This window comes from Ovis aries, chromosome 5, assembly GCF_016772045.2.
Source record: "Ovis aries strain OAR_USU_Benz2616 breed Rambouillet chromosome 5, ARS-UI_Ramb_v3.0, whole genome shotgun sequence".
NCBI lineage: Eukaryota > Metazoa > Chordata > Mammalia > Artiodactyla > Bovidae > Ovis > Ovis aries.
In genome coordinates, this window is record NC_056058.1 from 85,432,225 (window position 1) to 85,445,218 (window position 12,994).

The following is a 12,994-nucleotide window of genomic DNA, read 5'->3' on the forward strand; positions in this document are numbered from 1 at the left end:
ATGAATCGCAGCACGCCAGGCCTCCCTGTCCGTCACCAATTCCTGGAGTTCACTCAGACTCGCGTCCATCGAGCCAGTGATGCTATCCAGCATCTCATCCTCTGTCGTCCCCTTTTTCTCCTGCTCCCAATCCCTCCCAGCATCAGAGTCTTTTCCAATGAGTCAACTCTTTGCATGAGGTGGCCAAAGTACTGGAGTTTCAGCTTTAGCATCATTCCTTCCAAAGACATGCCAGGGTTGATCTCCTTCAGAATGGACTGGGTGGATCTCCTTGCAGTCCAAGGGACTCTCAAGAGTCTTCTCCAACACCACAGTTCAAACACATCAATTCTTTGGCGCTCAGCCTTCTTCACAGTCCAACTCTCACATCCATACATGACTACTGGGAAAACCATAGCCTTGACTAGACGGACCTTAGTCGGCAAAGTAATGTCTCTGTTTTTGAATATGCTATCTAGGTTCCTCATAACTTTTCTTCCAAGGAATAAGTGTCTTAATTTCATGACTGCAATCACCATCTGCAGTGATTTTGGAGCCCCCAAAAATAAAGTCTGACACTGTTTCCACTGTTTCCCATCTATTTCCCATGAAGTGATGGGACCGGATGCCATGATCTTCATTTTCTGAATGTTGAGCTTTAAGCCAACTTTTTCACTCTCCTCTTTCACTTTCATCAAGAGGCTTTTTAGTTCCTCTTCACTCTCTGCCATAAGGGTGGTGTCATCTGCATATCTGAAGTTATTGATATTTCTCCCGACAATCTTGATTCCACCTTGTGTTTCTTCCAGTCCAGCGTTTCTCATGATGTACTCTGCATAGAAGTTAAATAAGCAGGGTGACAATATACAGCCTTGACGGACTCCTTTTCCTATTTGGAAACAGTCTGTTGTTCCATGTCCAGTTCTAACTGTTGCTTCCTGACCTGCATACAGATTTCTCAAGAGGCAGGTCAGGTGGTCTGTATTCCCATCTCTTTCAGAATGTTCCACAGTTGATTGTGATCCACACAGTCAAAGGCTTTGGCATAGTCAAGAAAGCAGAAATAGATGTTTTTCTGGAACTCTCTTGCTTTTCCATGATCCAGCAGATGTTGGCAATTTGATCTCTGGTTCCTCTGCTTTTTCTAAAACCAGCTTGAACATCAGGAAGTTCACGGTTCACGTATTGTTGAAGCCTGGCTTGGAGAATTTTGAGCATTACTTTACTAGCGTGTACATAGTAGAAGGCTAAACAGTTAATAAGGAAGTGGGAAAACTGAGTTTATGAGAACAAGTATGTAATAAATTCAGCACTGAAGGAAAAACAGAGAAATAAGCCAAACCTAAGGAATGGATATGGGAGGGGCTTTGTTATTTAAAAAGGAAGGGAAGCAGAGTTGTGACTCCTGTTTATTTGTTATCTTTAATGGGAAACATTTTAAAAATGTGTGTGTATTAATAGAAATAATCCTACAGATATAAAGCAATTAATGGCATGGAAGACGGGAAATGGCCAAAGAAGCAAAGTCTGGGTGAAGGTAGAGGGGATGGGGTATACTTCACAAATGCAGCTATTGGGTCTTGATAGCAAGAGATTTCCTCCATAGGCCAAAATTAAAATATGCAAACACTAAAAAACAAAAAACATAAGTGGCATGAAGATGAGAGGGAGAACAAAAATAAAAAAACAAAGAGAGGCTGCACATGCAACTCGGGCTAGGGGTTTGATGGCATGAAGATGAGAGAGAGGGGGGGGGGGGGGGGGAGAGAGAGGTTCCTACTTTAAGAGTTTAGAGCGAGGCTGAGGCAGGAATGTGTAAATGAAGAGAGGTTTGGGGCTGAAAAGCTGTCTGAGAAGTACAACACACAAAGACCTCCAAGCTGCATGGAGTAGCCATCTAAGGATGTGAAAACAAAGGAAAACTTATTAATAAAGGTATAGTTACATACTTTTCTTCAATAGTCACTGCTTCGTAGAATTTGATTTCATATTATATGATTCCCATCTACCATACTTTAAGTTTTGGCCTAAATTTTTGGTCTTTTCCTTTGCAAAGAATGACTTGGAACCTGCTTCCCGTGATGCACTTTGTTGTCGTTCGTCAGCCGTGAAGTCATGTCAGACTCTTTGTGACCCCATGAACTGCAGCATGCCAGGCTTCCCTGTCCCTCACCATCTCCCTGAGTTGGCTCAAAATCATGTCCACTGAGTCACTGACGCCATCCAACCATCTCATCCTGTTGCCCCCTTCTCCTCTCACCCTCAATCTTTTCTAGCATTAGGGTCTTTTCTTCTTTGCATCAGGTGGCCAAAGCTCCACAGCTTCAGCTTCAACACCAGTCCTTCCAATGAATATTCAGGGTTGATTTCCTTTAGGATTGACTGGTTTGATCTCTCTGCAATCAATTCTTCAGTGCTCAGCTTTCTTTATGGTACAACTTACATCGACACACAATTACTGGAAAAATCATAGTTTGGCTATATGGACCTTTGTCAGCAAAGTAATGTTTTTCCTTTTTAATACAGTATCTAGTTTTGTCATAGTTTTTCTTCCAAGGAGCAAGCATCTTTTAATTTCATGGCTGCAGTCACTACTGTCCGCAGTGATTTTAGAACCCAAGAAAATAAAATCTGTCACTGCTTCCACTGCTGCTGCTGCTGCTGCCAAGTCGCTTTAGTCGTGTCTGACTCTGTGCGACCCCATAGATGGCAGCCCACCAGACTCCCCCGTCCCTAGGATTCTCCAGGCAAGAACACTGGAGTGGGTTGCCATTTCCTTCTCCAATGCATGAAAGTGAAAAGTGAAAGCGAAGTCGCTCAGTTGTGTCCGACTCTTAGCGACCCCATGGACTGCAGCCCACCAGGCTCCTCCGTCCATGAAACCGCTGCTTCCACTATTTCCCCTTTTATTTGCCATGAAGTGATGAGACCTGATGCCATGATCTTAGTTTTCTGAATGTTGATGTTTAAGCCAGCTTTTTCACTCTCCTCTTTCACGTTCATCAAGAGGCTCTTTAGTTCCTCTTCACTTTCTGCCATTAGAGGTATCATCTGCATATCTGAGGTTGTTGATATTTCTCTCAGGAATCTTGATTCCTGCTTGTGAGTCATCCACCCCAGCATTTCATGCATCACCGGCTCAACAGACATGAGTTTGAGTAAATTCCAGGAGTTGGTTATGGACAGGGTGGTCTGGCGTGCTGCGGTTCATGGGGTCGCAAAGAGTCAGACACCACTGAGTGACTGAACTGAATTCTGTATATAACTTAAGTAAGCAGGGTGACAATATAGAGCCTTGATGTACTCCTTTCCCAATTTTGAACCAGTCCGTTGTTCCACGTCCAGTTTTTTGTTACTTCTTGTCCTGCATACAGATTTCTCAGGAGGCAGGTAAGGTGGCCTGGCATCCCCATCTCATTAAGAATATTGCAGTTTGTTGTCATCCACATAGTCAAAGGAGGAGAAGCAGATGCTTTTTTGGAATTCCCTTGCTTTTTCTATGATACAGTATATATGGCACTTTGATCTCTGGTTCCTTTCCCTTTTCTAAATCCAGATTGTATCTGGAAGTTCTCAGTTCATGTACTGCTGAAGCCTAGCTTGAAGGAATTTGAGCATAATCTTGCTAATATGTGAAATTAGTGCAACTGTATGGTAGTTTGAACATTCTTTGGCATTGCCTTTCTTTGGGATTGGAATGAAAACGGACCTTTTCCAGTTCTGCGGCCACTGCTGAGTTTCCCAAATTTGCTGGCATACTGAGTACAAAAGGGATTTGATTTAGGTCATACCTGAATGACCTAGTGGTTTTCCCTACTTTCTGCACTCTGAGCCTAAATTTTGCAATAACTAGCCTGATGCACTAGGCCTTTCAAATATGGGCTTAGAAAACAGATATAAAAGTTTATTAGTCTTAGATTTGATGTTAAGGATAATGGTTACAAAAATACAATTAAAGACAAATGCTTCATGTTAAACAAAAGCAGCATGAGGTAAAATTACACATAAAATAATCACATCCATGAGGGGGAACTATGAAAAGATTAGAAGGAAATACAACAAAATTTACACAGAGACTGTCTTTAGCTGAAAGGAATACAGTTTGTTATCTCTTATTTTTTCCTCCTTATTAATTTATTGTCTTTTTCTACATCACAAGCATGCATTGTGCTAATAATAAAAAAAAAACCCAGAGTCAGTATTAATAGAATTTACAACAAAACCGAACCTCCTGCATTTTAAGTTAAACTGTATCCTCTGACATTTACTTTGGCTACTTTCACTGTAATTCAGACGGTCAAAAGTGTGTCAGATAACAAAGCCAACTGTGTCAAACGCCACTAAATCACTGAAATAATTTTTCAGTAATTTTCTTGCATAAACCTCTTACATAAGATATCAGGCTACAAACTTTCTTACGAAGGCAGTTTCAAGACCACTAAAAAAAAATACTAGAAAATACAGAATGTCTTGACCTAGATTCATAAAAACAAACAAAAATTTAAACAGTAATGCTATTTAAAGTGAACTACTTAAAAATTTTTTTAGAAGTAAAAATTTCAGAAATTTAAAATGAAAATCTAAACATGAACAAATATGGAAAAGCTGGGTACTGAGAGAAAGCTAAAAACAGCTTTAATACATAAATAATCATACAAAACTCTTTAACAAGATAGGTCATAACACAGTTTTGGTTTCTATTCTAAATCTCAAAGTAATAAGATGTGAAAAAAAAAAACTTAAGAGAAAACAAACACCACCTAAAACCTAGAAAATCTTTCAGTACAAGTAACTAAAAAATTGTTTATTACATATATATTAATACATTCTCTTGTTACTTATTGGAAACTTTACTAGATATCATGACATTCTGGAACAGATTAAGACAGCTAAGGCAGGAGAGCAAGGACCAGGCATTCCGTAAGGGTAGTAGCTGAAGGTTTGAACCTTTCCCTTAGGTCATAGGTCCCACCTACTGTGCATTTGAATAGTAGGTTTCTCTCACCAAAGGGAATTCGCAAATTCTTGGATCAGGCAACATTCGAAAGAGAAAAGGCAAAAAGAATTAAGAGCAATTGAACAGGGTGTTGTCACATCCTCTTTACCCAATATAGGGATGAGACAAAATCAGAATAAATCCAACCATAATATATTTTGAGTCAGGGACATATGAAGGGAAGTATCAGACCAAAGTGAGAGCCTAGGGGGATGAAGGGGTAGAGAAAGTGCATAAGGTTTGAGCTGAACAATCAGGAGAACAGAAAGCAGGTTCAGCAAGGAAGCTATAAAGGACAAAAAGCCAAATCTTGCTCCTCATGCAAAACCCACTATTCAAATGTACAAAGAATATAACCTAACCACTTACCTCTCCATGAAAAGAGGGGCCAAGCAAACTTCAAAACAAAAAGGAACTTTAATTACAATAGAAAGTAGAGAACACTCTGGCTACAAAGCAGTGGTATACTGGACACGATAAAGAACTAACATCTGCAGGTGATCTGAGCAATGGTTAGAACAAACGATCAGAGCAAAGGTACAGAGAAACCAACTTCCCACAATCCTTCCTTCCTTTGGAGAGGAAGGGATGGGAAGAGCAACCTGAGCACTAGACTCCACATCTGAGTTCTTCAAGGTCAGTAATTTGCTCACAGGTAACAGCAAGAAAGATGCTGTTTCATAAATTCTTTTTAAAGCAGGAATGCCTCAACAGTCTAATAAAAAGGCATGTAAAAAAAGGAGAATAACATTTTCTAGGAGAAAAACATTTTTCTATTATAAAAAAGTAGAAGGATGGAATACAAAATAATTATGACTTAGTAATGCGGAACACATTTAATCTCAAATGGTGAGGAGAGGTATAATTTTAACATGATATTTCTTAAACTCTAGTTCACACTTAGCATGCTTTTGGTAATCAGAAAAATGCTGATGTGCCTTTAAATTTAGAATAAAAGATGACTATAGTCCTAGAGAAGCCAGAAGAGTAAGTAAAGAGAAACCATATACTTCCTGTAACCTGAGGATATCTTCTAGAAGGTTAAGCACACTAGGAAAAAAGGTAGAAAAAAGAAAACCTGAAATAAATTACTCTGTAAACCGCCAGCAGAAGTCACAGTGGTTGTAGAAAAGTTTACCTCCACCAAATTCAAAATTCGGTTTAAGTACATTCCAGGACGAGGGTCTGGAGTTTGATGAATAACCATACATCAAATAATTATTTGACTATGAGTCAGACTTCCAGGGGAAGAGGCTGGATCTGTTTCACTGGGTAAGAGGCTGAATCTGCTTCACTTTTCAGTAAGTGAACATGAGTAAAGCTGCAATTTCTCATCTAAAAATGGAGACAATATTACCTACAACAAAGGAGGACTAGGCACTCATCAATCCTGCTTTTACTTTCCAAGCACAAGGAAAAGTGTATTTCCCAGCCTGCCATGCACTTTTGGTCTGAACCAGTCACAGGGCTCCAGACTATATAATGTGGGCACAAATGATGTATCTACTTCTAAGCCTGGCCCCTAGAATCTCCTGAAAAAAAAACAGAGCCCATTCTCTCTTTACTTGCCAACTGGCACAGTTCAGTTCAGTTCAGCTGCTCAGTCGTGTCCGACTCTGTGACCCCATGGACTGCAGCACACCTGGCCTCCCTGTCTATTACCAACTCCCGGAATTTACTCAAACTCATGTCCCTTGAGTTGGTGATACCATCCTGCCATCTCATCCTCTGTCGTCCCCTTCTCCTCTTGCCTTCAATCTTTTCCAGCATCAGGGTCTTGTCAACTGGCACAGCATCTAACAAAAAGGACTCCAAAGCAGCAGAAGGAACAGAAAAGCCACAAGACAGAAGCAGCAGCCTAGAATCCCTAAGTAACACTTGAATCATCAGTTTGTGAAGGAGCTACAGGGAGAGTTGCCCTACCCCTCTCAGGTACCCTCATTTGACCTTGATTCCTGTCCTGTCTGTGACTGACAAACTTTTATTAAGTTCGGACACTGAGATTTCAGAGGTCGTAAAATACCCCAATACATGTCTTCTTCCAAGTTCAGAGTGCAGAGATGCAAATGGGGTAATAGAAATAAAAATTTTACCAATACAAAGTTTTTTAACGTTGTAAGGGTAATATTAACAAAAATAAACCAGGCTAAAGATTATGCACTTAATAAAAAAAATACTTAGATATCTACAATGTTCATTGCAAAATAAAAATGTTATTTAACCAAGAACCAGAAAACTAGTCAATTTTTTAATATAAAAAATCAACAGGCTAATATATAAGCAAAAACTGTGAATTTCTTCAAGGTACTGACTTCAGGAAATTAGCAGGCTTACTTGTTAAGTCAACATAATAGAAACAGGTGCCACTTCACACCTTCCATTCTAAAAGAGACAGAAGTTGATGAGAGATATGGATAGAAACTAATTAACATGATAAAAAGAGAAGCCATAACTTTTAAGAAAAACATGAATACTTACAATCTGAATATATGATAAAATATTAAGTCAACAGATACCAAAACTAAAGTTTCTTCTGTCATACTTGTGATTGAACTACCGTGGTATCTACACCATCTATTCACTTGAATCTCTTCACTATAGCCACTCCCAAACCATCCTACACTATCTATAATTTCGAAAGTTCTCTCATAAGCTTCTCCCTTCAAATTTCTTCAAGCATTTTACAAACGACAAAGAACGCCCTCAGATCTTCTTCCCTTTCTCTTCCTTCGACTCAGCAACAACACATCGTTTAAAATATAAACTGTCATTTCTGATCAATATTTTTACATGAGCAATTTAGAAGAGATTTTAGATTGTCTTAATATTAAAATGGTGTCATTTCATGTCACAAAAGGTTTGTAAAACAGTAATTATTTCAAAATGATAAAATCAACATTCTTATTCAACAGAATTAGGCAACAACAGTCAGAATATAGCTTCATGACCTAAAAACTTCAGATTTAATATTAAAGAAAAATATCAATAGATGATCTTAAGAATAAAGAGCAAAACAAACAAAGAGGAAATGGAACTATAGCAGAAAAGAATCACTAGAAAATCCTGATTGGTATTCCTTGGAACTTGATTTGGAATTAGAGACAGCATTAATTAATATTAAAGTTAATCTATTTACAAAAGAAAATCAAGATCACAAAATTTATCAACTTCATGTTTATTTTTGAAGGTTGAGCTCCTCTTCAAATTAGCAATATGTATACTTACATGACAGATAAATTGTCAAAAGAGCAGCAATTTTAAATATAACATATTGTTTCAAAATTAACAAAGAGAATCAGTTTTCAATCTCTGGAAGTTTTAGTTTTAAAGAAACAAATGGACTGCAGATTACAGAAAACAGAAACTACCTAATGACTAAAAAGGGATAAGACAGCCAAGATCTTTAAAGCCAAAAGGGATAGGAAGGCTCCCTGGAGACAAAACCAGAAATGTGCAATTCTCAACAGAAAATAAGCTATCTTAATATGTATTTTATCTAGTTTATTAATTCAGATTCTATTTATTTAGAATTATTGGTACCTGCCCAGCAGATATTCACCCTTTCATGATCTACAAAAAAGGGTTTTTGCTAAGCAAAACAAGTAAGTAAGACTACACAGGGCATAACCCTACATAGTTAAAAACTAGTCACTGATGATTTACTTTTTTCACTTATGAATACCTTTGATGAAGTTTTAACTTTACTAAAACCTTAGTCATTATTTACTTTGCTAATAAAAAAATATATTTCTAAACCACTGTTCTCTCACACTTTTCATACACATGCGTGTGTGCGCATGTCAGTGTTCAAAAAACCTTTTCCGACAATCTGAATAGTATTTTCCTATATTTAAGCACTGATACGGAACACGCATAAAGCACAACAGAGTATACTTAAAACTGGAAAATAAATTAAGCTTTGTGGATAGAATGGCTTATTATTGGTCTTGCAGTATATGAAATCATTAAGCAGATAATAGCTGTCCATTGCTTTCTAACTTAAAGTGAAGGGAAAGTCGCTCAGTCGTATCCGACTCTTTGTGACCCCATGGACTATCCATGGAGTTCTCCAGGCCAGAATAGTGGAGTGGGTAGCCTTTCCCTTCTCCAGGGTTCTAACTTAAAAGGTCTAAATAGAAAACTGATATACAAATCAATAACAGAATCTATTTATTTATTAGAAACAAATAACTGTAGTAAAACTATTGTCATGGTACCAAACCTGTAATTTGCCTTTCATAATCACACAAGATTGCGGCATGTATTTCTATATGCAGTGTTTTACTGCTTTTGCCTCCTGATATCTGTATTTGACTGTATTTAACTTCTGTACTGTTTATTTTATTCTTTAACTTTCAGCAAGGTAACTTAGTTCTTCTCCATGAGGGGACAGCAGTAGTAGTAAGCTTACAGTACACTAAACAAAATTAAACGCCTACAAAACAACTTCACCCCCTCTTTGCTAAATTAAAGTTTAAAATTATTTATTAACAGTAAAACAAAGAACTCCTAACTCTCATAATACTCTCAACTAAGTCCCCAGTAATAGGGCAGGTGCTTTGAGTCATTTTTTCCAACAATGGTGAAAATTTAAGCACTTCAATTTACAGTCACTTCCTCTTATTGACCAACTTTTTTTAAAAAAGGTAACTAGAAAAGTCATGTGATAATTCCAGTGGCCATGTTCAAAAAGGGATAGAGAAAGAAGAGACTAATTCTTGACAATGATCATGCTATTATCTTTGTACTCATCAAACTACTACTGTCTCAAGTAAGAGAAATAAGGAAGCTGGATTTTCCCTGTAATTTTCCTTTTTCATGTTTTCAGAAAACTGGAATTAGCACTTAACTTCTAGGAGGTTAATCAGGCTGGTAAACAGAGAGGAGAGTGCCAGTCAGAATTAGCCTGTCCTTGTCTTACCTGCCATTACAGAGTAGCCATCGAGCAAGAGAATAGTGAGGTAGAATCTTCTGCATGGCACTGGCCATCACCATGGTAACAACCAGCTGTATACCTATCACACCCTGTGCAAAGAAACAAACAGAGGAGTTTAACAATGAATGAATTTAGATTTGAGGACACCGCTGAAAAGCTTTCTATACGTTCTGAAAATTATACTTTGTAAGAAAAATGGGTTTACTATCAAAACACCCATTATTCTGCCATATGGGATCTCACCTCATAATCCTCTACAAGTTATCCAAGGGTCACAACCATATTAACAAAAGTTAAATTAGGGAGCACACACATTCAAAATCTATTTCCAAGAAATCTTCTCCATTACCTGAGTGTACCAAAATGAAGCAGAAAATAGTGATTTTTTTCCCCCATCCTTTTCCAAATTTACTCTATTCAACACACTTAGATCACCAGCTTGGCTAGTTCTAAAAGCAGTATGCCTGTTTTTTAATTCTAAGGTGGCAATGAACAACTCAAGAGCATTAACTATACTAAATGTGATGCTGGAAAGTCACTAGAAAAAAAAATTTAATTCATCCTATCATCACGAACTTTCAATGGGTGGGCTTTTAACACGATCCAAAAATGCCCAGTTTATTCTCATCAGTCCCTCTCCTGTTCTCTGCAATACCTAATTCAAATCTTCTCCCATCTCCCCACACCTCCAACCTCCCTCAAACTTCTTCCTTCTTAAAAAAAAAAAAAAAAAATTCAATCATAGCAAAGTGATTCAGTTTCACACACATATATATACATGTACTTTACACACATTCTTTTCCATTATAGGTTATTACAAGATATTGAATATACTTCCCTCTACTATACCGTAGGACCTTGTTTTTACCTATTTTACATATAGCAAGTTGCATCTGCTAATCCCAAACTCCTCATTTATCCACTCCCTCCAAACTTCTCTTGACTCAGTAGAGGACAGCTTCCAGTTCACAGAGAATGAAACAACAGCATCAAATGAGAACTCTCATTTGACACTAACAAGCTCACAATCACTGGTATCTATACCTGTTTTCTTCTTCCACACCCTCTAGAAATACAACAACAGAGTATCTCCGGTGTAAAGCAAATCCCTCGGTGCTTCAGAGCCCATCCTCTCACGGATTTTCAGGAACCTCATCCAGTGAACAGCTTCCCTCCTGTTGCTGTTTGGTTGCTAAGTCGTGTCCGACTCTTTGCGACCCCACAGACTGCAGCACACAAGGCTCCTCTGTCCTTCACTATCTCCCGGAGTTTGTTCAGACTCATATCCATAGAGTCAGTGATGCTATCTAACCATCTCATCCTCTGCCGCCCCCTTCTCCTTTTGTCTTCAATCTTTCCCAGGATCAGGGTCCTTTCCAATGAGTTGGCTCTTCGCATCAGATCTCTTCTCTATTTAAATCCTTCCTATTAGTATTTTAATTTCACCTTTCTAAAAAAATAGCAATAATTTCTCCTTATTCTTAATTTTCTCTTCTATAAAATGAAGCTAATAATTCAACCGACCTACTAATCAAGCTGTGCCTGTTTCAGAGAACGCAGCCAATACTTGTTATTATCATAATTATCATTCTTATTAAGGGATAAGTTTTTTTTCTTTAATTTCAAGGAGAAGGCTTTTCAAAAAAGAACCAACGTTACTTCTATAAGAAATAAATTTAGAAAACAAAATAAATGGAATCATACCATAAAAAATAACATCAGTCTCCGAAGGGATAAAAGAACACTAAAAATTTTTTTGAAAAAATCAGATTTCACTGATTTTAACAAACTGTTCAATCAACCGTACATCACTATAACAAATGTATTATCATGATGTGGGATACTGAAAGTATGGGAGGTTATTCACATGCCAGGACAGGGGATATGGAACTCTCTACTCTGATCCATCCTGCTGCAAACCTAAAAGTGCTCTAAAAACATGAGATTTTAAGAAAAATCAAATCAAATTTATTCATAGAGAAACAGTGTAAGTAATGTCAAAATAATTGGAAAAGACATTTGTAACTCATATCATAAAGGGATAGTTTGTTGTTGTTTAGACTCCTGCAACTCCCTGGACTGTAGCCCACCAGGCTCCTCTGTCCATGGGATTTCCCAGGCAAGAATATCAGAGTGGGTGGCCATTTCCTTCCCAGGGGATTTTCCCGACCCAGGGATCAAGCCAGTGTTTCCTGCAGTGGCAGGTGGATTCTTTACCACTGAGCTACTTGGGAAGCCCAAAGGTATTATTTACTTGTTAGGTATTATAGAGTTCTTACAAGTCAATTAGTAAAAGAACAAATGCCTTCTTTTGTATGTACAGAGAGTTCTTTAAAAAGGGGAGCAAAATGGCTCTTAAACAGGACTGTTTTTAAAATGCCTTTGAAACCTGCCTCAATTCTGGTTTCAATGTGGATATTTTAATGCCTTAAATTCTACCAATTGGGTTAAGGTTCAGACCATTTTTATATTCTCCTAACATCAAAGGTTACATTTTTGTCTTTTTTCTTTCACATTTCCTATCACTTGCTTTTACTATCTTATTTTCTATATAGTTTGTGATAGAAGTTCTGCAATCTCCATACAGTGAATGCCATTACAAAGAACGCTTTCAGGCAGAACAAGGCCAAGAAATACATTAGCAAGTATGTCAGAAGGTTAGTCTATTTGAGATTACAGACGTAAAAGCAAAAGATAATTTTTTTAGTCAGGGAATCAGGGAAAGTTTTGTGGAAAAAGTGAACCTCCATCTAGCCTTGAAAGAAATCTGATAGTATCATAGAATCTTCAAGGTCATCTAGTACAATCTCTCACAAACATATATAACAATTTATTAGAGTGTAAGCTCCTTAAGGGAGAAGGCAATGGCAACCCACTCCAGTACTCTTGCCAGGAGAATCCCAGAGACGGCGGAGCCTGGTGGGCTGCCATCTGTGGGGTCGCAGAGAGTCGGACACGACTGAAGCAACTTAGCAGTAGCAGCAGCAAGCTCCTTAATAGCTGAAACTGTATCTTAGTCATATCTAATAAATGTTACAGGTATTAAATGGCATTTCAGAAAGACTGATCTGGAAGATATATAT

At 37.9% G+C, this 12,994-nt stretch overlaps 1 protein-coding gene across 7 annotated transcripts in view; it reads right to left on the minus strand.

Moving 5' to 3' along the window:
• TMEM161B (transmembrane protein 161B) overlaps positions 1-12,994 on the minus strand; it is a 72,610-nt gene that overhangs the window by 39,520 nt on the left and 20,096 nt on the right. For 3 of the 7 annotated variants that reach the window (XM_004009075.3, XM_042250736.2, XM_042250735.2), the window contains exon 2: positions 9,897-10,000. In XM_004009075.3, the coding sequence (XP_004009124.1) occupies positions 9,897-10,000 (104 nt within the window). Of the gene's footprint in view, positions 1-9,896; positions 10,002-12,994 lie in introns of those variants that run through there. The other 4 variants (XM_027970503.3, XM_060416611.1, XM_060416613.1 and 1 more) reach the window with 2 other exon arrangements.